This window comes from Lagenorhynchus albirostris, chromosome 4, assembly GCF_949774975.1.
Source record: "Lagenorhynchus albirostris chromosome 4, mLagAlb1.1, whole genome shotgun sequence".
In the NCBI taxonomy this organism is placed as follows: domain Eukaryota; kingdom Metazoa; phylum Chordata; class Mammalia; order Artiodactyla; family Delphinidae; genus Lagenorhynchus; species Lagenorhynchus albirostris.
The window spans coordinates 105,738,285-105,761,899 of NC_083098.1; the positions used below are offsets into that span (position 1 = coordinate 105,738,285).

At 43.8% G+C, this 23,615-nt stretch overlaps 1 protein-coding gene across 2 annotated transcripts in view; it reads right to left on the reverse strand.

Annotated features, from left to right (window-relative positions):
- Positions 1-22,208, reverse strand: part of CC2D2A (coiled-coil and C2 domain containing 2A) — a 135,743-nt gene extending 113,535 nt beyond the window's left edge. The window contains exons 1-4 of one of the 2 annotated variants that reach the window (XM_060148486.1): positions 22,137-22,208; positions 16,952-17,011; positions 13,929-14,012; positions 11,571-11,694 (exon numbers count right to left, since the gene is read on the reverse strand). In XM_060148486.1, the coding sequence (XP_060004469.1) occupies positions 11,571-11,694; positions 13,929-14,012; positions 16,952-16,990 (247 nt within the window). In that variant the 5' untranslated portion in view covers positions 16,991-17,011; positions 22,137-22,208. Of the gene's footprint in view, positions 1-11,570; positions 11,695-13,423; positions 13,538-13,928; positions 14,013-16,951; positions 17,012-22,136 lie in introns of those variants that run through there. The other variant, XM_060148487.1, reaches the window with a different exon arrangement.
- Positions 22,209-23,615: the final 1,407 nt, after the last annotated feature.

Below are 23,615 nucleotides of genomic sequence, written 5' to 3' on the forward strand. Positions count from 1 at the left end.
TTCACGCCATCAGTCTACAGTATTTCGTTGTAGCAGCTGGAGCCACCTGAGACAGGGACCATCAGTCTGGAAAAGACTGGGCCCGGCCAGCCCTGCCGTTTGTCCCTGTGCTCCGGCATCATCATGGTGATGGCACGGGGCAAGGGGGCTTCCAACAGAACTGAGACAATGAACAGTGGTAAAGAACATCATAGATATACTTTGACATGACAATTTTGCCTCAGGTTGAGGCTTCCACATTGCCTTGGGCAGAGTGGAAAAAACATCAACAGCATTCAGGGGGGCCAGGTACTGCCTGGGAGGTGCCAGGGTAACTGTGAGTGGTCTCAGAACAAGCTTCTCAAACTTTTAAGAGAGGAAATGATAGGTAAAGCTTCTGAGCTTGGAATATTTTTGCGGGAGTTAATCTCTAACAGGATACTAGTACATGTTCTACCCAACCCACTCTTGGAAGTGCTAGGTTAGGGAATCTAGTTCAAGCATTCCACTAAGAAATCTTTATTGAGCACGTATTATGTGTACAAGGCAGTAGGGATATAAGAGTGAACAAAACAAATATCCCCACCTTCCTGGAGTGAAGTAGTATGTGGAGTATGTCAGATGGTGGTAGGTGTATGGAGACAAACAAAGCTGGCTTGGGGATAAGGAGGGCCAGGAGGCAGGGGTGTATTGTAGTTTGGAGTGGCCAAGCAAGACCTTCAAGGTGACATTGGATCAGGGGAAGGAAATGAGGGGTCAAGCCAGGTGGGTAGCTGGGGGGATGAGCATTTTAGCTATAAGTCATATCTGGTGCAAAGACTCTGAGACATGGCCATCCTAATGCAAGACCAGAGCGGAAAGGGGAAACATGAGGGGTAGGAGATGGAATATAGGATAGCAGGTCATAGAGATAAGGGGGAGACAAACTGTGTAGGTCATTCTGCAGAATTTGACTCTAACTCTGAGTCAGTTGAGAACCATTGGAGGATTTGAACAGTGGAGTAGCTTGACCTTACTTTTATAAGGCCACTCTGGCTGCTGGGGTGAGAATGGGGGGTGAGAATAGGAGCAGGGACATCAGTTAGGAGGCTATGGCAACACTTTTTAAAATAATTGCAACACTTCAGATAGGAGTTGAAGGCAGCCTGGATCAGGATGGTAGTGGGGGAGGAAGTGAGAAATGGTCATACTTTTAATCTATTCTGATGCAGAGCAAACAGGACTTATTGATAGACTGGAAGTGGGTAGACAGAAAGAAAGGAGTTAAGGATGACCACAAGTTTTTGGCCCAAGCAACAGAAAAAATGAAATGTCTATTTAGTGAAATGGGGATGACAAGGATTTCCCCACCCTCATGACATCCTTTAACAAGCTTTGCAAACTTCCAAGAAGAGTAATGGTATGTAAAGTTTCTGAAATTGGAAGATTTTTGTAGGAGAAACAGGTTAGGGTTGGAAGAAGGAGATCAGAAGCCTAGTTTCAGTCGAGTAGAATTTGGGTTGTCTCAAAATAGATCATGGACCTAACTAAATGTAAAAGCTAAAAACAGAAAACTTCCAGAAGAAAAATATAGGAGAAAATGTTCATGACCTTGGGTTGGGCAAAGAATTTTTAGATACAATCCATAATAGAAGAAAAGTGATAAATTTGACTCCACCAAGATTAAACACTTTTGTACTTCAAAAGACACCATTAAGAAAATAAAAAGATTAGACATTTACTTGGAGAAGATATTTGCAAATTATATACCTGATAAAGTACTTGTATCCAGAATATATAAAGAACTCTTACAATTCCACAGTAAGACAAAAAATCCAATTAATAATGTATAAAAATTTAAACAGACATTTTACTAAGATGATATATAAAAGGCTAATAAGCATATGAAAAAATACTCCATATCATTAATCACTAGGGAAATACAAGTTAAAAGCACAACGAAATACCACTGTATACACATTATAAAGGCTAAAATTGAAGACAGATAATATCAGTTGTTGGCAAGGAAGTGAGAAACTGGAACTCTCACAAACTGTTGGTGGGCAAGTAAAATGATACAGCCAGTTTGTAAAACAGATCAGCACTTTCTTATAAAGTTAAATATACATTTATCATATGACCCAGTTCTTGGAAGCATTATTTATAATAGCCCGAAACTGGAAATAATCCAAATATTCATCAACAGGTGAATGAATAAATAAAATGTAGTATACCCATATGATGGAATATAATTCAGCAGTAAAAAGGAAGGAAATGTGGATAGATGCTACAATGCTTATAAATCTCAAAAACATGCTAAGTGAAAGAAGTCAGACACAAACCCCACATATTATATGGTTCTATTCACATGAAATGTCTAGAAAAGGCCTATTTATAGGAATATAAAACAAATCAGTGTTTGTCTAGGGCTGGGGGTGGGAGTGGCTGCAAACAGGCATAAAGGAACTTTTTGGGGTGATGAAAATGTTCTAAAACTGGATGGTGGTGATGGCTGCACAGGTCTACAAATTTACTAATAATCATTGAATCGTATACTTACAATGGGTGAATTTTATGATATGCAAATTATGCTTCAATAAATCTATTACAAATGTGAGCTGTCTTATGTGATATGCAAAAGTGGGTGTTAAGTTGATAGTTGCACATTTAGTCTGAAAGAAGCCCAGACTGGAGATAAAAGTTGGGAACTGCTCAGTTATACATACGATAGCTATATGATAGAATTTAAAGTCTTGAGATGACTGAGAGAATGAGTGTTGACAAAGAAAAGGGGGCTGAGCACTGAGCTTGGGGGCTCCAAGATTTAGAGGCTGGGGTGTAAGAACTAGCAAGGAGATGGAGAGGTCCAGCCAGCGAGGGAGAAGGAAAACCAGGAGAGTGGTGTCCGGAGAGCCATAGTACAGAAGAGGAGAGAGCGTGAGCTGCAGGGAACGCGACTGAAAGTCAAGGACGGTAAAGATGAAGGACTGACTATAGAATTTAGCAAATGTGCGGTTCGTGGGGACCTCAACAAGGAGAATTTTGACAGGGAGGGGGATGTGAATTAGAGGAGTAGGTTCAAGATTGGAGCCAGGATGGGAACAGACGACTCTGGAGGAATTTTGCTATAAAGGAGTTTTTGGGAAAATGTGTTTCCTTATAACTGATAATAATGATGAGTCTGTTTTATATTCTTTGTATTCTTTTATGAGATGGTCAGTCAGGTGGGGCACAAGAGGAGACAGAGGAGAGGCTCAGGAAACAAAGTTGATCATAAACTCTCAGGTTCTGCAGCCCGGGGGCAGGACATGCCACGCAGGGCACATGGAAAGACACCAGGGTGGTCAGGAGCAGAAGACAGGAGGGGCTGAGAGCTCAGCTCATGGACTTTCTTGGGATTTCTGAGGGAAAGACAAGGCAGGGCAGGGTAAGCAGTTTATGGTTGGCGGGTTCGAGTGGTTCTGGGGGGCTCTAAGCTGTAAGGGTGGTCCCTAGTTGCCTGGTACCTGGCCCTGGGATGATCCAGGCAGAGGAATCTTGCTTCCTGGGGTTGTACTGACGCCGAAAGCTCAGGTTCTCTGCACTGGTGCCAGAACGAATCTGAGAGACAGAGTTCTGGGTGAAGTAGAAGAAGATAGCTTTATTGCTTTGCCAGGTAAAGTGGGCCACAGCGGGCTCCTGCCTCAAAAAAGTATGTGTCCCAACCCCGGAGGATCTGATGAGAAGTTTTATAGCAATAGCTCAGGGGGGATGTTGCTGACAAGATTAGGAGGTGTGAAGGGCTTGCACTCCCTTAATCTCATCTCAGGCGCTCAGTCTCCTAATCTGGAGCTTTTTTGGTCCCTTTAGTCTTGCCTCAGGTGGTTTCTTGGCTGCTCTTCCCTTGATTAGCAACAGTTCGAATCGAGCTTTGGAACTCAGGGAAGGTCATGGAGGCTGGAGTCTTGCCTACAAGAAACGGGGGACAAAAAAGGCCTCCATACCCAGGCAACCCACAGGACCTTCGCTCAGTTTCAGTACTGGCCAGACAGAGGAGGTGGGGCTCTGGATTGGTTATTTTGCATTAAAGTCATGCTCCAGTCCTGACTCTTTGCTATCTCTAACAATTGGCTACTGTCTCCCCAACCGGAAAGGTTTTTTTGTTTTTGTTTTGTTTGTTTGTTTGGGTGCTTATTTTTAAGATGTCAAAAATCATAATATCCAGAAAAAAATTGTATTGAATACAGCATACAATTTATTTTTACTTAGATAAATATTTTACTTAGTACTGTAATTTAGTCCCCCCAGTACCGCGTGAGGTAGTAAACTCCAGTGTTGGTGAACTTTTGATATTTCCTACATTCCCCAGTGTGCACCCTCTGACTAGAATGTTCTTCACTGCTGGGCTCCAAGGTAACTCCCAAGACCAGCTCCTTTGGGCCATTCTCCTCTTGTCTTATACTGAACTTTATAACATTTGTTTCCTGGGTCAGTCTCTCCAGGTCTTGGTGACTTTTAAAAAGTATGCCTAAAATAAGTGATCTATTTCCTTTCATTTGCATCAAATTTCACTGGATTCTGAATTTTATTTTCAACCAATACTGAGAAATTGGCTCTGAAATGATGCTTTAACCAGAGAAACTAACAGGAATGGATAGAAAACAGATGTCAGTAATGAAGAAACTTATGTTCATAAGAAACTGCTTAACATTCAATAGTTCCTCCCTTAAGAGATGGTGCAAGCTGGAATCGTGGGGGACATGTGTGTACGTTTTTCCTAGATGTTTATTTGATTGGGAGCTATGTTCCTATTCGGTGAAATGCTTTCTGTATTTGGAAAGTCATGACTATGTATATGTTTGAATAGCAGATTAGAAGCCAAAGCTTTCAGCGCATGCATTTACACTGCTGTTCATCAGGGAGATGGCCCCTCTGGGCGTGTGCCTGGTGCAGTGCGGAGGCCATGTCTTCAAGGGTGCTGGTATCTGAGCATCTGACTACAGTCTGGACTTGACAACACTTGGAGCCCCGCAGGAATGCTATAGGATAGAGAGAGTCATGGGTTCAAGGGCAGAGGCGGGGGTGGTAGCGCTGAGCAACAAGCCAAACCCATGAGAGGTTTGGGGAATGAACCACCAAGAGGGAGTCAAAGAATTGGATCCAGGTGAGCAGACTTGGTTGGAAGGATGTGGTGGGTGTGGTATGGGGGTAGTAAGTGAGCATACAGAAACCAGAGCATGGCCGTGAGTAAAATACAGAGAGCACCTTCCTTGGGCAACTGTAAACCATTCTCTTTAAAGACCAATCAGACTTAAGATTTGCTGGTATAGAATGATGCTGTAGTGCAGCAATTAAGAACACAGGTTCACTTAGTATGATAATCTGAGGGAACTATATTCAATATCCTGGTTTACCAAACCATAGTGGAAAAGAATGTGAAAAAGAATATATATATATATATATATATATATATATATATGACAAACACTTTGCTGTATAGCAGAAATTAACACAACATTGCAAATCAACTGTACTTCAATGAAATAAATTTTAAAAAAAGAAAAAAAAAAGGACACAGGTTCCTGAGGTCTGTAGACTGGAGTTTGAGTTCTGGCTCCACCACCTCTAGCTGTTGGTTCTCTCTGAACTTTAGTTTCCTAAATCATAAAACAATGCCTGATGACAGGACTGTTCTGAGTAATGTAATGCATGTAAAGACCTCAGCATGGTGCCAGCCATATCATAACACTCGAAAGAGGTAATTATTTTTGTTAGTTATTTAGCATCAAGTTCTTCTTGCAGCTGGAGAAGGCGACTAGGTATGTGCCAGACCCTATGTGCGGTGCTTTCTGTGTATCATCTGATTTCACTGTCATAACAGCTGCACGGAGCCAAGGCTTTTATGATCCTCGTTTTTATCAATATAAACGAGGCTCCTGTGGCTGAGGGAGACTGGGCTGCTGCTCGAGGTCCCAGGACTAAAAGTAGTAACGAGTAGTAGTGAGTCTGATTTCAGTTTCTACGGGTTTCAAGGAATGTTTGCTGACTTGAAATGTTGTTTATTTCTCTTAATCTTGGGCAATGTACTGGGATATGAGTAAGAAAGAGAATGAGGAATCTTGATGGAAATCTTATCAGAAAGCTTGCTGTGTGCCTCAGAACATGGTATTAAGCTCTCAGGGTTCAAGGCTGTCAGATTTATCATCTGGTTTTCTCCCTTCCTTCCTTCCTTCCTCTCTTCCTTCCTTCCTTCCTTCCTTCCTCCCTTCATTCCTTCCTTCTTTCCTTCCTTCCTCCCTTCTCCCTCCCTCCCTCCCTTTCTTCCTTTTCTTTCTCTCTCTCTCTCTCTCTCTCTCTCTCTCTCTCTCTCTCTCTTTCTGAGGGAGAGGAGGATGCCTCAGGTAAACCAATAAGTGCTTAGAGAAGAAAAATATAATGAAATCATACGAGCTTAAAAAGTTCCACAGCTTTCTGGGGCTTCCATGGTGGCGCAGTGGTTGAGAGTCCACCTGCCGATGCAGGGGACACGGGTTCGTGCCCTGGTCCGGGAGGATCCCACATGCCGCAGAGCGGCTGGGCCTGTGAGCCATGGCCGCCGGGCCTGTGCGTCCGGAGCCTGTGCTCCGCAACGGGAGAGGCCACATCAGTGAGAGGCCCGCGTACCGCAAAAAAAAAAAAGTTCCACCGCTTTCTTAGCATAAACTTTCTTGCTTGGGATAGGGAAACCACTGAATCTGAGGTTTTGCCTAGAAAAATGTAGGTAAGTAGCATTTATAAAATGGTCATGAGAGACAGCCTCTTGAACCATTTAGTAGTCTTAGCCCAAGTTGGGGGGGGGTGGGAGGTGCCAGGATGGTTCCACATATGAAAATCAATCAGTGTAATACACCTCATTACCAGAACAAAGGACAAACACCACATGATCATCTCGCTTGATACAGAAAAAACATTTGACAAAATTCAACATTCTTTTATGATAAAAAACATTAGACAAACTAGGAATAGAAGGAAATTACTTCAACATGGTAAAGGCCATATACGAAAAGCCCACAACTTACATTATACTCAGTGGTGAAAAACTGAAAGCATCTCCTCTAAGATCAGGAACAAGGCAGGGATGCCCGCCACCCCCCCCCCCCGCCCCCAACTTTACTTCTATTCAACATAATACTGGAAATCCAAACCAGAGCAATTAAGCAAGTGCTATAGATAGAATGTTTGTGTCTTCCCTGAATTCATATGTTGAAGTTTTTGTCCCAGTGTGATGCTATTTGGAGATGGGGCCTTTGGGAGGTGATTAGGTCATAAGGGTGGAACTTTCATGAATGGGACTAGTTCCCTTATGAAAAAGACCCCAGAGAGCTTCTACTCTGCCCCTTCTACTGTGTGAGAACACAACAAGAAGACAGCCATTTATGAAACAAAAAGCAGGCCCTCCTTACCAGACACTAGATCAGCTGGTGCCTTTGTCTTCGACTTTTCAGGCTCCAGAACTATTAGAAACAAAATTTCTGCTGCTTATAAGCCAACCAGTCTATAGTGTTTTATATTAACAGACCAAACAGACTAAGACAGTAAGAAAAAGTTACAAAAGGCATCCAGATTGGGAAGGAAGAAGTAAAATTATCTCTGTTTGCAGAAGACATTGTCTTATATAGAGAAAACCTTTAAAGAGTCCCCTCCCACACACAAAAAATGTTGAAACTAATAAGCAAATTCAGCAAAGTTGCAGCACAGAAAATCAATATGTAAAATCAGTTGTGTTTCTATCCACTGACAGTGAAACATCTAAAAAGGAAGCTAAGAAAACAATTCCATTTACAATAGCATGAAAAGAGTAAAACACTTAAGAATTAACTTAACCAAAGAGGCAAAAGACTTGTATGCTGTAAACTAAAAAAAACTGTTGAAAACATTTAAAGAAGAAACAAACAAATGGAAAGTCACCCCATGTTCATAGATTGGAAAACTTAATATTGTTAAAATGTCAATACTACCCAAGGCAATCAACAGATTTAATGCAATCCCTATCACAATCTCAATGGCATTTTTCTTATGAAAAGTTCATCCTAACACTCACATAGAATATTAAGGTTCCCTGAAATAGCCAAACCAGTTTTGAAAAACAACAAAATTGGAGGCTCAGGCGTCCTGATTTCAAAACATATTATAAAGCTACATCCATTAAAACAGTGTGGTACTGGCATAAAGACAGACATATAGACCAATGGGATAGAATAGAGAACCCAGAAGCAAAACCATGTGTATGTGGTCAAATAATCTTCAACAAGGATGCCAAGACCACTCGATGGGGAAAATACAGTGTCTTCAACAAATGGTGTTGAGAAACTGGCTATCCACGTGCAAAAGAATGAAGTTGACCCTTACCTTACACAATAAACTCAGAAAGTATTAAAGACCTAAATGTGAGACGTAAAGTTATAAAACCCTTCTAAGAAAACACAGAGGAAATCTTCATGACATTGAGTTTGTTAATGACTTCTTGGATGTGACACCAAAAGCACAGGCAACAAAGGCAAACACAGACAAATGGGACCACCTCAAACTTAAAAACTTCTTTGCACCAAAGGACACAATCAATAGAATACAAAGACGAACTGTGGAATGGGAGAAAATATTTGCAGTTCCCTTCCGATCTAATTTCCTTCTTCTTCCTCTTGCTCACTGTCTGTCAACCACTCTGGCCTCCTTGTTCCTTAAAAACACCAAGCACACTCTTGCTTTAAGGCCACTTTCCTCAGGGGTCTCACATTTCCTTCAGGCCTCTGCACAAACATCTTCTTACTGGAGAGGGCTTCCCCTGATGACCTTTCATAAAACAGCAACCCTTCCTCTCACCTCCACTGTAGTCTCGTCCAGCCAATTCTTTATGTTTCTCTGTAGCACTTCTCACCACTGGCCATACTGTATATTTATCATATCTTTTTTGATTTGCTTTCTCTTTTTCCCTCTAACCCCCCAGCTGGAATATAAACTCTGTGGGGGTATTAAGGCTTTTTATTCTTGTCCCTACTTTGCAGATAAAGAAACTGAAGTTTAAGGAGGTGGGGAAACTTGCCCAAGCAAGTAAGAAAGTAACAGGTATAGACTGGTACACACACTTGTCTGACGCCAAAGACCGAGGCCTTAACGGATACGACTGTATTGCTTTTCTGTCACAAGCTTAATAAAGAGATGGGTGGAGAGCTTTCTGAGTGGGCACCAAAGCCTGGGAATGCCCAGGTGGCCACAAGGCATTCAGAGGCCAGTAGCAGTCAACCAGGGTGGAGGCATATTGGAGAAGAGTGGGAGTAGAATTGGAAAGGGCCAGATCACATAGGGTCTCAGAACTCAGAACAAATAAGAGTGTGGATTTTATGTGATGCTCATTACAGATTTCTGAGTATAGTTTTAAAGAAAGATGAATGTGGTGGTTTAAATATATGCCCATAAATTTCTTTGACACACCTCTCTTTAAAGGTGGAGCCAAATTTCCCTCCCCCTGAAGATGGGCTGGACTTAGTTTCCTGCTAAGTGGGTGGGTGATTTCCCAGGTGAGGTCCTATAAGACCCGGCTGCTCCTGGACGCACTATTTTCTGCACACATTCGGGTGTTTTAGAGCCCTCTGTTTGGAGTCCTCTCCCGCCAACACTCTACCACAGAGACACCTCTATAATAGACATCCTCTATTCCTTCTGCTCTGTGCCTTGCCTTTCCTGTCTCAGGTCGAGACTCCTCGTGTTGCTCATTCCTTGCACTCTCGCTCTAACATGTGTTGACATGCTGAATGAGACCTATTCTGCCCTCTTGACCACATGGCTGACTTTCTGCTGGTCTTGACCTCTCGTTTCTAACTGATGCCTGTCTACCCAGGCTTCTAATCCATCAGGTGCCCTCACCTCACTCCCAGGGATTTGCTCTACATCTTGGCCCACGAGTGCTGCCAAATCAGCAATAGCCTCCAGCTCTGCCCTGAGCTGCCCAGAGACTGGCTGGTCATGACCTTGCTCAGGCAGGCACATCTTAGCCTTGTACTGTTCTTTCCTTCTTCAAATCATAAATTGTATTTTTTATTTTTTCCTTTTGGACTAATGCATAGATTGCCTATTATCTCACTCTAACACACCTTAGTTACTGTGTATTTATCTATTTAAAATACTAGTGCATACTATTTAAATATTTTAAACTGTGCACACTCTTTAAAATATTTCCACATCCTTTTCTTGATTTGATCCTTACAATCACCCCCATGGTGACAGCAAAGAGTATTTCTCCCATTTTAGGAAGAAGGAAAGAATTCACTTTTCATTATGCTACAGAGCCTTTATTACTGGCCATGCTCTCTGACATTTTTTTTTCTCTTGATTTTAAAACAACTACTTAAATATTCAATAGTTGTGCTATGGACAGAATTGTGTCCCCACAAAATTCATACGTTGAAGCCCTAACCCTCAATGTGACTATATTTGGAGACAGGGCCTCTAAGGAGGTAATGAAGGTTAAATGAGGTTATATGGTAGGGCCCTAATATAATAGGATTAGCATCCTTATAGGAAGAGACACCAAAGTGAGCACACAGGGAGATGCCAGCCACCTCTACAAGCCAGGAAGAGAGGACTCACTGGAAAGTGACCACATGGGCACCCTGATCTTAGACTTCCAGCCTCCAGAATTGTGAGAAAATAAATGTCTGTTGTTAGAGCCACCCAGTCTATGGTATATTTTGGTACGGAAGCCTGAGCACACTAAGACAAACTGTAATCTTCAATAATGAATAATTTTACCCATTTAGAAAATGAAGCAACTATATGGGATAAAGTTATATATGGGATAAAGTTTGGTTCTACTTTACTAACTGGTAACAGTTCTACTGTGTTACTGCTTTTGGATGGGAACCACATTTTTCTTAGGGTTGGACTTCAGATGAACTTGCTTCCAAAGCCCTCTAATTTCCAATAGTTACTCTATTCCCCAGCTCAGCTGCAGAAAAATAGAGTAATAATAATTATGTAACAATTGAAAAGTGTAACACGCCTTCTTCTCTGGTCTAATCCACTGTTCAAGAAAAGCAACAAGTGAGGGGTAATAATTTTCCCTACAATGAGCAGAGAATGAATGATGGTCACTGTGATGGGGAAAAGTAATGCTGTAAAATACAGGCCACAGTTCCTGGAGGGGGAAGGGAATGTGTGTGTGTGTGTGTGTGTGTGTGTGTGTGTGTGTGTGTGTGTGTGTGTTGGGGGGTGGGGTGAGGGATGGATAAGAGAAGGGGTCCTCGAGGGGCAGGATCTCCGAGAGCCTCAGAAACATCCTCAGGTGTTCCAACATCTGATTCTAGTACTATTTCATTGACAAATATGCCTTCCCATTTCACCCACCCTTGAATGTCTACCTGTTTGATTATTTGCACCATTTCTGTTTCAATGAATGCTTCAAAATTCTGTGGTTATGTAAATATGTCCTGGGGTTGTGTCCTGTCTCCCAGACAGAGGTGAACTTAGAAATTGCCTAGAATTGGGGTAAAATGCTGTGGAGGGTGGTGGACGCATACAAAAAATAATACCCAAGCAAAATCCCCATGACGCTCTGTGCTGATCCCAGGAGGCAATTAATACTGGTTGACAGAACTTACTCCGTGGGCCTCGTCGGCTCGTCGTGCCCAGGAGGTGAGTGTCAGAACCTTCCTGCACGGGCTCCTGCTGGTCGTCTGGATGGGATTTTTCAGACACCATTTCCTTGGGGCCAGCAGCCGACAGCTGTGGGCAGATGGTCAGAGGTTGTGAATCTCAGGGCTTCGGTTGACTCAGATGCTATCTCAGGATGAGGTGGGTCACTTAGCAAGGGGACAGGCCTTAATCCTTTTCAGATCTAGATAACTGTGGTCTGTGTCACCTGAGTCACTGTGGTCATGATCACCTATCCCCACAGGAAGCAGTGCCGATCCTGATTTTCTCTAAGGTTTCTTGGGGAGATGACCCAGGTCGCACAGTGACTTCCCTGGTGGTGCAGTGGTTAGGAGTCCGCGTGCCAATGCAGGGGACGCAGGTTCATGCCCGGGTCTGGGAAGATCCCACATGCCACAGAGCAACTAAGCCCGTGTGCCACAACTACTGAGCCTGCGCACTTAGAACCCATGCTCCACAAGAGAGGCCACCACAATGAGAAGAGCCCACGCACTGCAATGAGGAGTGGCCCCCGCTCGCCACAACGAGAGAAAGCCTGTGAGCAGCAGCGAAGACCCAACGCAGCCAAAAAATAAAATAAAGAAATGAATTTTAAAAGAAATTAAAAAAAAATAATATCTTCACTTTTTCTAGGTTTAATGTGTAGAGCTCTGTAGAAATTTGGAGGAAAAGGGAAACAGGAAAATCACAACCAAACTATTTGATCTCAGCTCCAACTCATTTGGAAATAGCTGTCAAAGTGCCCCTGGTTAATCCAGGGCAAAGAACAGCCTCTGGTTCCTTCCCCAAACTCTCAGAGGAGGACAGACTGGTGAGCAGAAGTGGCAGTGGAGGCCCCAGGTGAGTGATGGCCTTTGGGCCAGACAAAGGCTTGCCTCCAAACTCACATTTACCGCGGGACTCGAGCAAGTTATCGAACTTCCTAACTTCCTTCCTCATCTTCCTTCCTCATCCGTAAAAGAAGGGAAATAAAAATAGCCCATTCACTGAGATGCTGCTATGTATAGGCACTTTGTAAAGCACAGACATTCTGATTTAAATAAATGGCCTGGAGTGGACCTGAGGCATTTGACTTAAAAAAAAAAAAAATCCCCAAGTGATTCTGAAGTGCCGCTGGGGTTAAGAAACACTCTCCAGATTTCTCACAAAGACTGCACGTTCGTTGTCTGATCAGGGCTCTTTGTGCAGTTCAAGGAATGAGATGATGTCTCAAGAAAGCGCCACACCTAGGACACAGAAAGTGCCTTCTCCTTTCCATCCCTGCTCCTTTCTCCAGTTTAGTCCAAGCTCCACACCCCTAGCCCCAGTCACCATTGCTTACTGTGCCTGTGGCCTTGGAGCTAAGGAATTGAGCTCTTTCCATTTGTACTGGCTCATCTGACGCCTCGTTGGGCCCCGTGGCCCCGGCTGCAGAGACCCCGCTGACCCTGCAGGAAGGGGTTAAAGTTCCTGAGTGGCCAGAGGGCCCAGCCACAAGGCCAGGTAGCACCTCCAGCCTCTCCGGGCCCTCCCCTGGGCCACTCCATCCCAGCTACAGAGAAGGAGTTTCCTTGGCCCAGCTTGTCCCAACGGGATTGTGCTGGGTGACGGGAGAGCTGAAAAGGGGTTTCTCCCCTGACTTCGGCTCTCCTGGTGCCCTCCCAGCCACCCCGTCCCCGCTCTCCAGGCGGCCCCATCACGTGGCTGCCGGCTCAAAATGGCTCTCCTTCCCCCTCCCTCCCCTGCTCGCATCTGGATTATTCCAAGCCGATCGCCCCTCCGCAAAATCTTCCCGGCCTCCTTTCCAAGGGCGTCTATTTACCTGGAGAAGGTGGACCTTGTATAGGGATGCTCACGGCCAAGGAGGGCAACTTCTGCTGCGGGCAGAGTCGGGGGAGGGACCGCCAGCAGGCCCGGGAGATGGGGGTTGGCCTTGATTTAGACTGAGGCAGAATTTGGGCTTGGAGCTGGGAAAGTGGAAGTTCCCTGAGATTTGTAATCCTGCACTGCCATCTACCGCTGGTCTTAGTCTATGGCCTTTGATGACAGCACTAAAGGGGCTCACTTCAGCATTTCTAAACTTCTCTCTCAGGGGATGGGAAAAACCTTGGAGGAAACATGCTCCAAATACTGCCCATGGCTTCATGGTGAGGGTCATCCGTGAGACCCCACATAGGGTCCTTCAGCTGGACCATCCACCAGCATCCCTGCCTCTCCCAGAGAAGGCCAAGTGCTTGTACCCACAGGAGGCTGTATGGCCTCTCGGGGTGCAGTGAGCTGTTAACTGACAGCCCAGTAGACAGACAAGTGCTTCTGTCACTCCCTACCTGCTTCTTTCCTTTTTGTCTTGCAACCTTCATGGTCTTCTTCTGTCTTCCCTCATCTGCATCCTCACGGTCTTCAATGAACTCCTTTGTTAAGATGCAAATGGAAGAGTTATCTCTTAGTGTGTGTGTGTAAATTGGGAAAAAATGATAAGTGAGGAAGAGGGGTGGGATTTTTAGGTGTTAAAATGACTGTCTTGTCCTGGAGCCTCCACCCACTAAAGTTGAGTGTGAGCGAAGGGACAGTGGACAGACATCACCATCTACTCTTCTCAAAAGTTGTATCCAAATGGAAAGATGGTCAATGATATAGTGTTGGAGCTTCCATCGACCCAAGTGCTCATTCATGCCTAGGGAATTTATGGACAGCTGACTGTGTTCCAGGCCTTGGGTGCACAGAGGTACCGGAGGTGACTTCCCTCAAAAGTCATAATCTAATGAAGGCCACGAACAAGTGAATCTGCCAGGACTGATGTACTGACCCGGATGGAGGCCTCTGGCCCAGGACGATATCAGAATCACACTAGGGGCTTCCAGGGTTGGGCTTCTCTGCTCCCCACAGCCTTACTATCAGGTAGAGAATAATGAGGATACATGTTAAATCACCGTTGAAGTTTGTATTTAATGCAAATTTTTTCAGGTCTTTTCGAAAAGGGAGAAATCCTTTTTTGTGTTTTGTTTTGTTTTAAAATTTTCTTGGAGTATAGTTGATTTACAATGTTTTGTTAGTTTCAGGTGTACAGAAAGTGAATCCGTTATGTATGTGTATATATATATATATGTGTGTATATATATATATATATATATATATATATATATATACTCTTTTTTTAGATTCTTTTCCCATATCGGTCATTACAGAGTATTCAGTAGAGCTCCCTGTGCTATACAGTAAGTTCTTATTAGTTATCTATTTTATATGTAGTAGTGTGTGTATGTCTATCCCAATCTCCCAATTTATTCCTCTCCCCCTCCCTTATCCCCGGGTAACCATAAGTTTGTTTTCTACATCTGTAACTCTACTTCTGTTTTGTAAATAAGTTCATTTGTATCCTGTTTTTAGATTCCACATATAAGCAGTATCATATGATTTGGCTTTCTGTGTCTGACTTAATTCACTCAGTATGACTATCTTTAGGGCCATCCATGTTGCTGCAAATGGCATTATTTTGTTCTTTTTTATGGCTGAGTAATATTTCATTGTATATATGTACCACATCTTCTTTATTCATTCCTCTGTTGATGGACATTTAGTTTGCTTCCATGGCCTGGCTATTGTAAACAGTCCTGCAATGAACATTGGGGTGCATGTATCTTTTCAAATTAAGATTTTTTCTGGGTATATGCCTAGGAGTGGGATTGCTGGGTCATATGGTATTACTATTTTTAGTTTTTTAAGGAACCTCCGTACTGTTTTCCATAGTGGCTGTACCAATTTACATTCCTACCAACAGTGTGGGAGTGTTCCTGAAAAGGGAGAAATCCTTTAACAGTGCCAACTTCGTTTCTTTTTCCATATTATGCTTTCTAAAGTTTTAGTCATAAAATGTTAGAGCTGAAGCCTCTTAAGTTTGAAGCTTTAAAGTTTTCTAGTTTGAGTTTTGCAAACCAGGGCACAAGTACCTCGGGGTATAAAAGAAGTTGCAAGATAAACCCAGAACCTCTTCTGGTGTACCGGATTTATTAGACATTTTTTTTTCTAAAATTGGGAAATTTTTGTTTTTATACTGAAACAAACTTGGAACACAAAGCATGGGTTTTAATCATATAAGATTTCAAAGAAATGGCATGCAGGTTGCTGGTCTAGGCTTCAACCACTCAGCAGTGCCCGTGGCCATCTGTTTAGAGAAGACCTGAGCTTCAGCTGCAGAGGAGGGAACTGAGGTCCCAACCAGGGAGTGGGCATGACTTGGGCTTTTTCTTTGTCTAAGGGACCTGATCGCTCTGACTCATCCTCTGGGTGCAAGCCCCACCCTCACTCAGACCTCCTTCTTCAGAGCGGTGTGCAACTGTGGCTCTTAATTCAAGTCTAAATTCTTATTGGCTTAGAATGGACTTGTGAGAAATATACATCAAGCTTTTTTTTTTTTTTGGCTTTCCAATAATGTTTTGATCCTCTGTCAATGGAAAACTCTCCAGTAGGACCTCAAATTAGACTGAATGTGAACTCCAGGAGAGCTCAGGGTTTTCTTCACTGCTCTATTCCCAGGGACCAGAGGCACAATGAATATTTGTTGTATGAATGAATGAGCACAGGTAGATGTAGGTAAGTTGTCAGTACTTGATATCTTGCTTAAAGTTAATCTGTGTGGTTTCATCTGGGTTCCTTCAGGCTTTTTGAAGTTCCTGTTGGAAATAGCATATTGTCCCCATTTCTGCCTCTATGGTCTCAAGTTACTGAGCCCTAGAGCCAAGAGAGAAAGGAGGATTGAGAGGAATACTTCCTCTTCTGTTCGGAGGTCTCTGGTCTCCAAACTGGAGAAGGCTTCGCTCCTCTGGTTCAGACAGCGTTTAATGATGTTTTGCACAAAATGAGTTAGAAATTGCAGGACTCCATGAGGGTTTTATAAGTGGTTATATCTACAGTTGTTATCCTCATTTTGAATTTCTTTAGAAATCAATGTGCTTTACTGAAAAAGAATGAATCTATGTATATGTATAAGTGAATCACTTTGCTGTATACCTGAAACTAACACAACATTGTAAGTCAACTATAATCCAAAAAAAAAAAAAAGACATCAATGTGGTTCAGTAGAACTGGACCCTTTAGGTGGTAACTCAGAACTGCTGTCTGTTGGAATTCATGAAATGGTGACAAAGCAGCTTCAGAGCCCTCAATCCTGGAGCACCTGCAGGGCTGCATGCACCCCTATTCTCCTCTGTGTGCCCAAGGTAGCACCTTCTGCATGCAGTAGGCATGCAATAAATGCTCATTTCTGGCCTAACTTCCTCACTCACCAGCACGTGTGACATAAGCATGCACACACAAAGATACATCCCTTGGAGACATCTAAGCCATCACTCACCTCTGTAATTATTTTCACTTTTTCTTCCTTGGGCTTCATTTTAGCTGTGATGGCTCCTCCCTGACAGGCAAAGACGAAAGAAGAAGTCAGGCCCTTTGAACTCAGTGAAACGTCTTTCTTCTTACTACTGATGATGCTGAAGCTGACCTTGATGGTTAGTGAAGTGTTTGAACTGAGTAGACCTTGCATCCACAAGGAGTGCATTCTTAGGCCCCAGGATTGGTGGACATGAGCCCCAGAGGAGAAGGAAGGAGGCTGGACCCTCTGTCCCCACGAGCCTGTCAAAGATCTTGGCTTTCCTGTGTAGGAGGTGGAAGCCAGGAGAGGGTTCTGCCCTTGGTGTCAGATGACCCTGGAAGGAATCCAACTCCTGAAGGACTATTTCACAGCCTATCCTCTCACCTTCCCATCCCCCTTCACTCTCTACCCTTGGCCTTTGTTCTCATTTCAAGAGCAAAGAGATAAAGCCAGAGATGGACCCTCCCCCATCCCCATCCCCCTGTCTCACCCCACTGAGTCATGTCACCCCCTCTGCTTCCACTTGCTCCTGTGGTCTGTCCCTGCTTCCATCTGGGCCAGGATTTCTGCCTGGGCACTGCTCCCGCCCCCTCCAGGGCCTTGATCTGGACAGTTTCCCCCTTTCACCTGCATAGTCATTTCTTCCTGCTCTTTTGGTTCATTCCTATCCATGTACAAAGGCCCCTTCCTTAAAAAACTCTCTCTGGGCTTCACATCTCTTTCTGTCGCTCAGTTGTTCAACCCTCTGAAAGAAAAATCCTCAAACCCTCTCTTTCCAAATCAGTTTTCTGAGCCTAGCGCTCCCTGGAACCGCTCTTGCCAGCATCTCCAAGGACCCCCGCATCACCACATCTTATGATCCATCCTCAGCCCTTACCTTAGTTGCCCTGTCAGAGGCGTTTAGTAATGAAAGTGACCTGTTGCTTTCTTTTTCTTGAAATATCTTCTTCACTTGGCTTCTCAGACATGCTCTTTCCTGGTTCTCCCCCTACCCACTGCTTTTCCTCCTCAGATTCCTCGGCTGGTTTCTTCTCATCTTCCGAGCACCATACGTGACAGTGCCTGGGGCTCAGCCTTGCCCCATTCCCTTGGTGAGATCGTCCTGTCTCTTGGCTTTAAATACCGTCAATCTACTGATGCTCCCCAAATTTACATCCAGGGCCCAAACGTCTCCCCAGAACTCCAGACTCAAATATCCGAGCACTTGATGGACACCTTCCCTTGGATTAACATGCCCCAAAAGAAGCTCTTTGTCATCATCCCTGAATCTGCTTGTCCTGCAACCTTCCTTGTTGCAATACACAGAACTCTATGTTTTTCCCAGGCCAGAAACCTGGGAGTCATTCTTGAATCCTCTCTGGCTCTCACATGACACACCACATCCAATCCATCAGAAACCCTGCCGTCTTCGCCTTCACATTACATTGACAATCCCACCACCTTTAAGCAGCTCACTGTTACCACCCTGGTCCAGTACCGTTGTCTCTCAGGGTTTTTTGTAAGAATCTCCTGACGTCTTTGCTTCCCACCGCACTTACCTACAACCCATTCTCTGTATTGAAGCCAGAGTGAATTGTTTAACATATAAGTAAGATCATATCCTTCCTCCGCTCAAAATTCTCCAGTGACTTCCTTCTCTTAACAGAGTTAAATCCAAAATCCTTCAATGGCCTACAAGCCCCTCCATGATCTGCCCTTGAATCTTCTTGCCTCAGGACCTTTGCAGTTGCTCTGCCTAGAACTCTCTTTCCCAAGACATCTACCCTGTTCTCTCTCTTTTCATTTCCTTCAGGACTGCTCAGATTTCATTTTATCAGAGAGATCTTCCCTGAACACTCACAGTACAATGCTAATCTCCCACCCTCACCCTCCTGGAACTCCATAACCACCTTACAGCGATTTCTTTTTTCATAGTACTTATCACCAGTTGACATACATATTTATTTGTTATTGTCTGCCCATTCTCATAAAATATAAGCTACAAGAGGGCAGGAACATTTGCTCATTGTTTAGCCCCAGAGCCTAGGACTATGGCTCCCAGTAGACACAATAAATTTTGTTGAATGAATGACTAAATTACTCTTTATTGGCTGTGTCTTCCTTGGCCACATTCTGAAGGCCTTCAAAGCTTCATTGTCTTCCTTGGGCTGCTGTGAAGATTAAATGAGAGACATGGGGAGCAACAGCAAGGCTGACAAATCATAAGCCCTTCTAATAGCTATGGAATCTGAATCTTAACTGGGACTTCGTCATGTAAGCAGCTCATCTGAAGCCTTCAAGGTTTCATTTACCCTAACGGAGAATTAGCACCTTAAAGGGAAATAAAGCATCTGAAATTCTATTGTCTCCAGTCCAGAACTCCTCCCAAGCTGTCAGATATGGAGGAAAGGAAATGGTGAAAGCAGCTAGGATATTAAAAGGGTGAGGAGGTAATCTAGAGAGAATCAGGGGGCAGACAATAAAAATAAAATTCTACAGGGCAAGGGAGCTCCCTGAAACAGTGGGAATTATGAAGTGGAAAAAAAAGAACTGTGAAATATCTTAGTAACTAAAAAAAAAAAAGATTCTCAACAAGTTAAAAAATGTTACATGGGAAGAAACAGAAGCAGAAAATGAAAAATATAATGGGGTTGATTTTTTTCTCCTCATTTTTTCCTGATCATTACCTTTGAATGAGTTTCTAAGGAAATCAAATGACATCAAAATTTATCTTTTTATGAGCACTGTTGCTAAGAAAACCAATCAGTACTCTGCAACTTTAATATGCAGCTTGTCATCATCATGTACATTGAGTGTTTGTTAATATATCCCTATTGGCAACATCAAAATAAGAGCCGTGATTCACTGCAGACTTACTTTGTTCTCTCTCTAGATATACGTTATCACTTGGGCTCACAAAAACACTTCCAGCTTAGTAGCATATGCCTCAATTTGCACATGTGGAAATGGAGGTTTCCTCTGAGGTTAGCCTCTGACAGGTTCTGTGCTTTGCCATTATGGTTATTAAATGTCACAATCAGAACTTGGCCCCGAGAATCTGTGATTCCAGGGTCCTCCTCCATGTCCCCCTACCTCTCTGTCTCAACGTTTATTATGGTTTTGCAATATCAGTAACTCTTCTATGTTAGTCCACTATTCTCGAAATATTTACAATTGAAAAGCACAGAGCATTGCCCCTCTGGGAAAGGGCTCTGGCTACTTTAGGTCAACAATGTATTTAGTTTAACCCAATGCAGAAAACCAAAGATATTTTTCAAGGAAAGTACTGATGCCTTCATCCAAACAAATGGACTGTCTCTGAGGGTCATCAGAGGATCAGAGTCCTGTCCAGAGGGTCTTGTGGTAAATTCTAAAGAAGCAGAGAAAAAGGAACGAATGTATATGAAAAGGGCGGCATTATATGCAATGCTTTTCAACCTTGGCTACTTAGAAGATAATACAGTATATGTGTCCTACCCCAGAACAGTGAATACATGGGTTTATAGAAAGAGTGAGACCTTTGTAAAAAATTATGTGAACCTGGATTCAAATTCCAGCTCTGTTTACCAGCTGTGTGATGTTGGAGCAATGCCTTCACCCCTCTGAGATACATTTCTGTACCTGTAAACTTGTGATCATAATTCCTACCTCAATGAGTGATTATTTTATCAGGGTTAAATGATAGAATATGTGTAGTAAAATGCGTAGCATGGACCAGGCTCTCAATACTGGGAAGTAAGTGTTATTATTAAGAAAAGGTGACGGTAGAGGTGGAATGTAGAAGAAAAGAATGAGGAGGGAAAAAGCAGTTAGGGGACAGGAATGAGAGTAGTAAGAAAGACCTTAGGTGACGTCAAATTCCCCATTACTGTCTTTGGTTCTCAACTTTGAATTTGTGGCACCAATAACCAATATGCCCTCTCTCCCATGCCGCAGCTGCGCCCAGGGCAGTTTTTTTTTCTGTTTCCTTTTACGGTGTTTCTGAAACCATCCCCTGTCCTCACACCTATGAGCATTTTCTCCCAGTGCACGGCATTTAGCCTTTTCTGTCTGATCCTGTTAGATCCTGGAACACTGGGCAGGTGCCATGCACACCCTTTTTGATTTCATTTCCTAATTCTCCAAGTTATTCCAGCCACAGCTTCCTGTAGTAAAAGGTGAGTGACAAATAGCTTTATAGAATCATTTCATCAGCTCCATATAACGTATATTGTCTTCAAAGAGTATAAATACCACATCTGAGCTGTGTGATGTGACATATACCCAGTGCATTTATCTGATGAACTGAGTGCTCCCAGATCCTCCCTGGGAGTCATCCTGCTGGGCTTTAAGCACTCAAACCCTTTCATAAATCTCTTATGGTGCTTAGCTCATTGTACTGTTATAATCTGTTTATAGGTCTGTCTTCCCAGTAAACTCTGAGCTTCCGACCTGCTCTAGTTCATTTTTGCACACTCGAAACTTCAGCACCTTACTGAAGCCTGGTGCATTGTTGATGATCAATACATGTTTGAATGAATGACTCCTTAAAAGAGCTCTAGGAGATCCATTTGAAAGAGATTTCATTCTGGTCCTGAATTTACTTGCAGGAAAGCTTATATGAAAATCCAATAACATACATGTATTTCCCATTAGACTTTATCAGCCTTTCAGAGCCCCTCTTTGCAACAAAGAGAAACAATCAGTTTAAACACAGCCGGTAGATTTCCTTGTGGTCTTTTGGCGAGAGCAGCCAGCCTTTGTTTGTAACAGATCTTCCTCTGTCTAATGCCAAGGAAAGTGAAGCTTGCAATAACTAGTATTTCGCCCCTCGAACCAATTTGAACTAAAAGGCCCAGAAATGCAACTGGCAGCCAGTGTTTCCGGGAGACCAGAATGCAACAGGATGGTGTGGACGTCCTAGGAAGGAAGCAGAGACAGCTTCGGGAGAAATTCCACCCAGGGGCTGTCATGAGCCAGACTTAATTTCCTGCAAACCAGACACCAGACAGTGGCTCAAATCAAAGCAGCCCAAGTCATACTGTACGTTTCCATTCCAGAAAGTAAAACGTAAATAATAATGATGAGGACCCCTACCTTTACAATTCATGAGGCTCAGGGTGTCCAGGGGAGAGGCTGAACTCCAAGCCTGGTAGCTGAAAGCAGGACTGCACTGCTGCAGCCCAGCTCCCGGGAAGAAGTAATTTACCTTAAGGAAGTTTACAAGGCACTTTGCAGATTCTCCTTCCTGGGATGAAGGGAACGTGGAATGTGTCTCACTGTTGAATCTTCTAGAAAATCCAGAGGGAAAGGCTGAACGTTGGGGCGGCCCCTGGGCTGCTCCCTGGGAAGCTGCAGCCACGTCTCAGCAAAAACACCCGCTTAGCAACCCGTTCCTAAGGAAGGTCACTAGGTGGCTTTTTTTTTCTTTTAAAGTGACAGATTACTCTAGCAGAGGAACACACATGCACGGGGTGAGCAGAGGTGCACAGCTTACAGGAGAAGCACAAAGGGAATCAGCATGGGGGAGCTGGGCAGAAATGAGGTCAAGCTTTCGGAGCTGTTCCTTCCCTTACCGCAACTGGTTGCTGGGCATTTCTGGTCAACGACAGGCAACGCTCAGAGGTGGGTGGCTTAAGAGTCAGCAAAGGTCGTCATTACAGGGCAAGGATGTCTAACTTATCTGCTGCACAGGCTCCCTGGAAGTTGCTCTGGAGCGTTTTCTGGTTAAACATGGAAAATTGAATGTGCAAGAGGAATCTCTGCTTATTCTCTGAATCCCGTCCAAAACGCAAAGGAAATGGGAAAAGAGGCAAAGAAGATGGCAGAGTAATGGAATGAACAGACCAAAAAAGCCACCCTCCAAGTATACTAGCATGTGTGCGTGTGTGTGTGCGTCTTTGTGGATCTATGTGTGCCTGTGTGTGTGTCTATGTGTGTATCTGTTTGTGTGTCTGTGTGTTTGTCTGTGTGTGTGGGTATGTGTCTCTTGTGTGTGTGTCTGTGAATCTGTGTCTGTGTGTGTATCTAAGTCGGTGTATGTATGTGTTATGTATCTGTGTGTGTGTGTCTATGTGTGTGTCTTTGCATTTCTATCTGTATGTGTACGTGTGTCTGTGTGTGTCTTTGCATTTCTGTCTGTATGTGTACGTGTGTCTGTGTTTGCATTTCTGTCTGTATGTGCATGTGTGTGTGTATCTGTGTCTTTGCATTTCTGTCTGTGTGTGTATGTGTGTGTGTGCCTCTGTGTGTACCTGTGTGTGTCTGGGGTGGGGTGGGGTGGTCAGGTAGGCATGGAAACAAGGAAATGAGCTGATCCGCTCTGCAGAACTTCAGAGAGGGCTCCGGATTTGGCTCAGCGGTGTGATGGGCTGAGTTGTGTCTCCCAGAAAGATATGTTCAAGTCCTAACCCCTAGTACTTCAGAATGTGAGCTTATTTGGAGTTAAGGTCTTTAAAGAGGTAGTCAATTTAAGATGAGGTCGTTAGCGTGGGCCCTGATCCAATAGGACCGTGTCCTTTTAAAAAGGGGGGATTTGGGCACAGGCAGCCATGCACAGTGGGAAGACCTGTGAAGGCACAGGGAGAGCATCATCTATCAGCCGAGGAACGCGAGGCCACCAGAAGCTGGGAGTGAGGCCGGGAACTGATTCTCCCTCACAGCCCTCAGAGGAAACCAACCCTCCAAA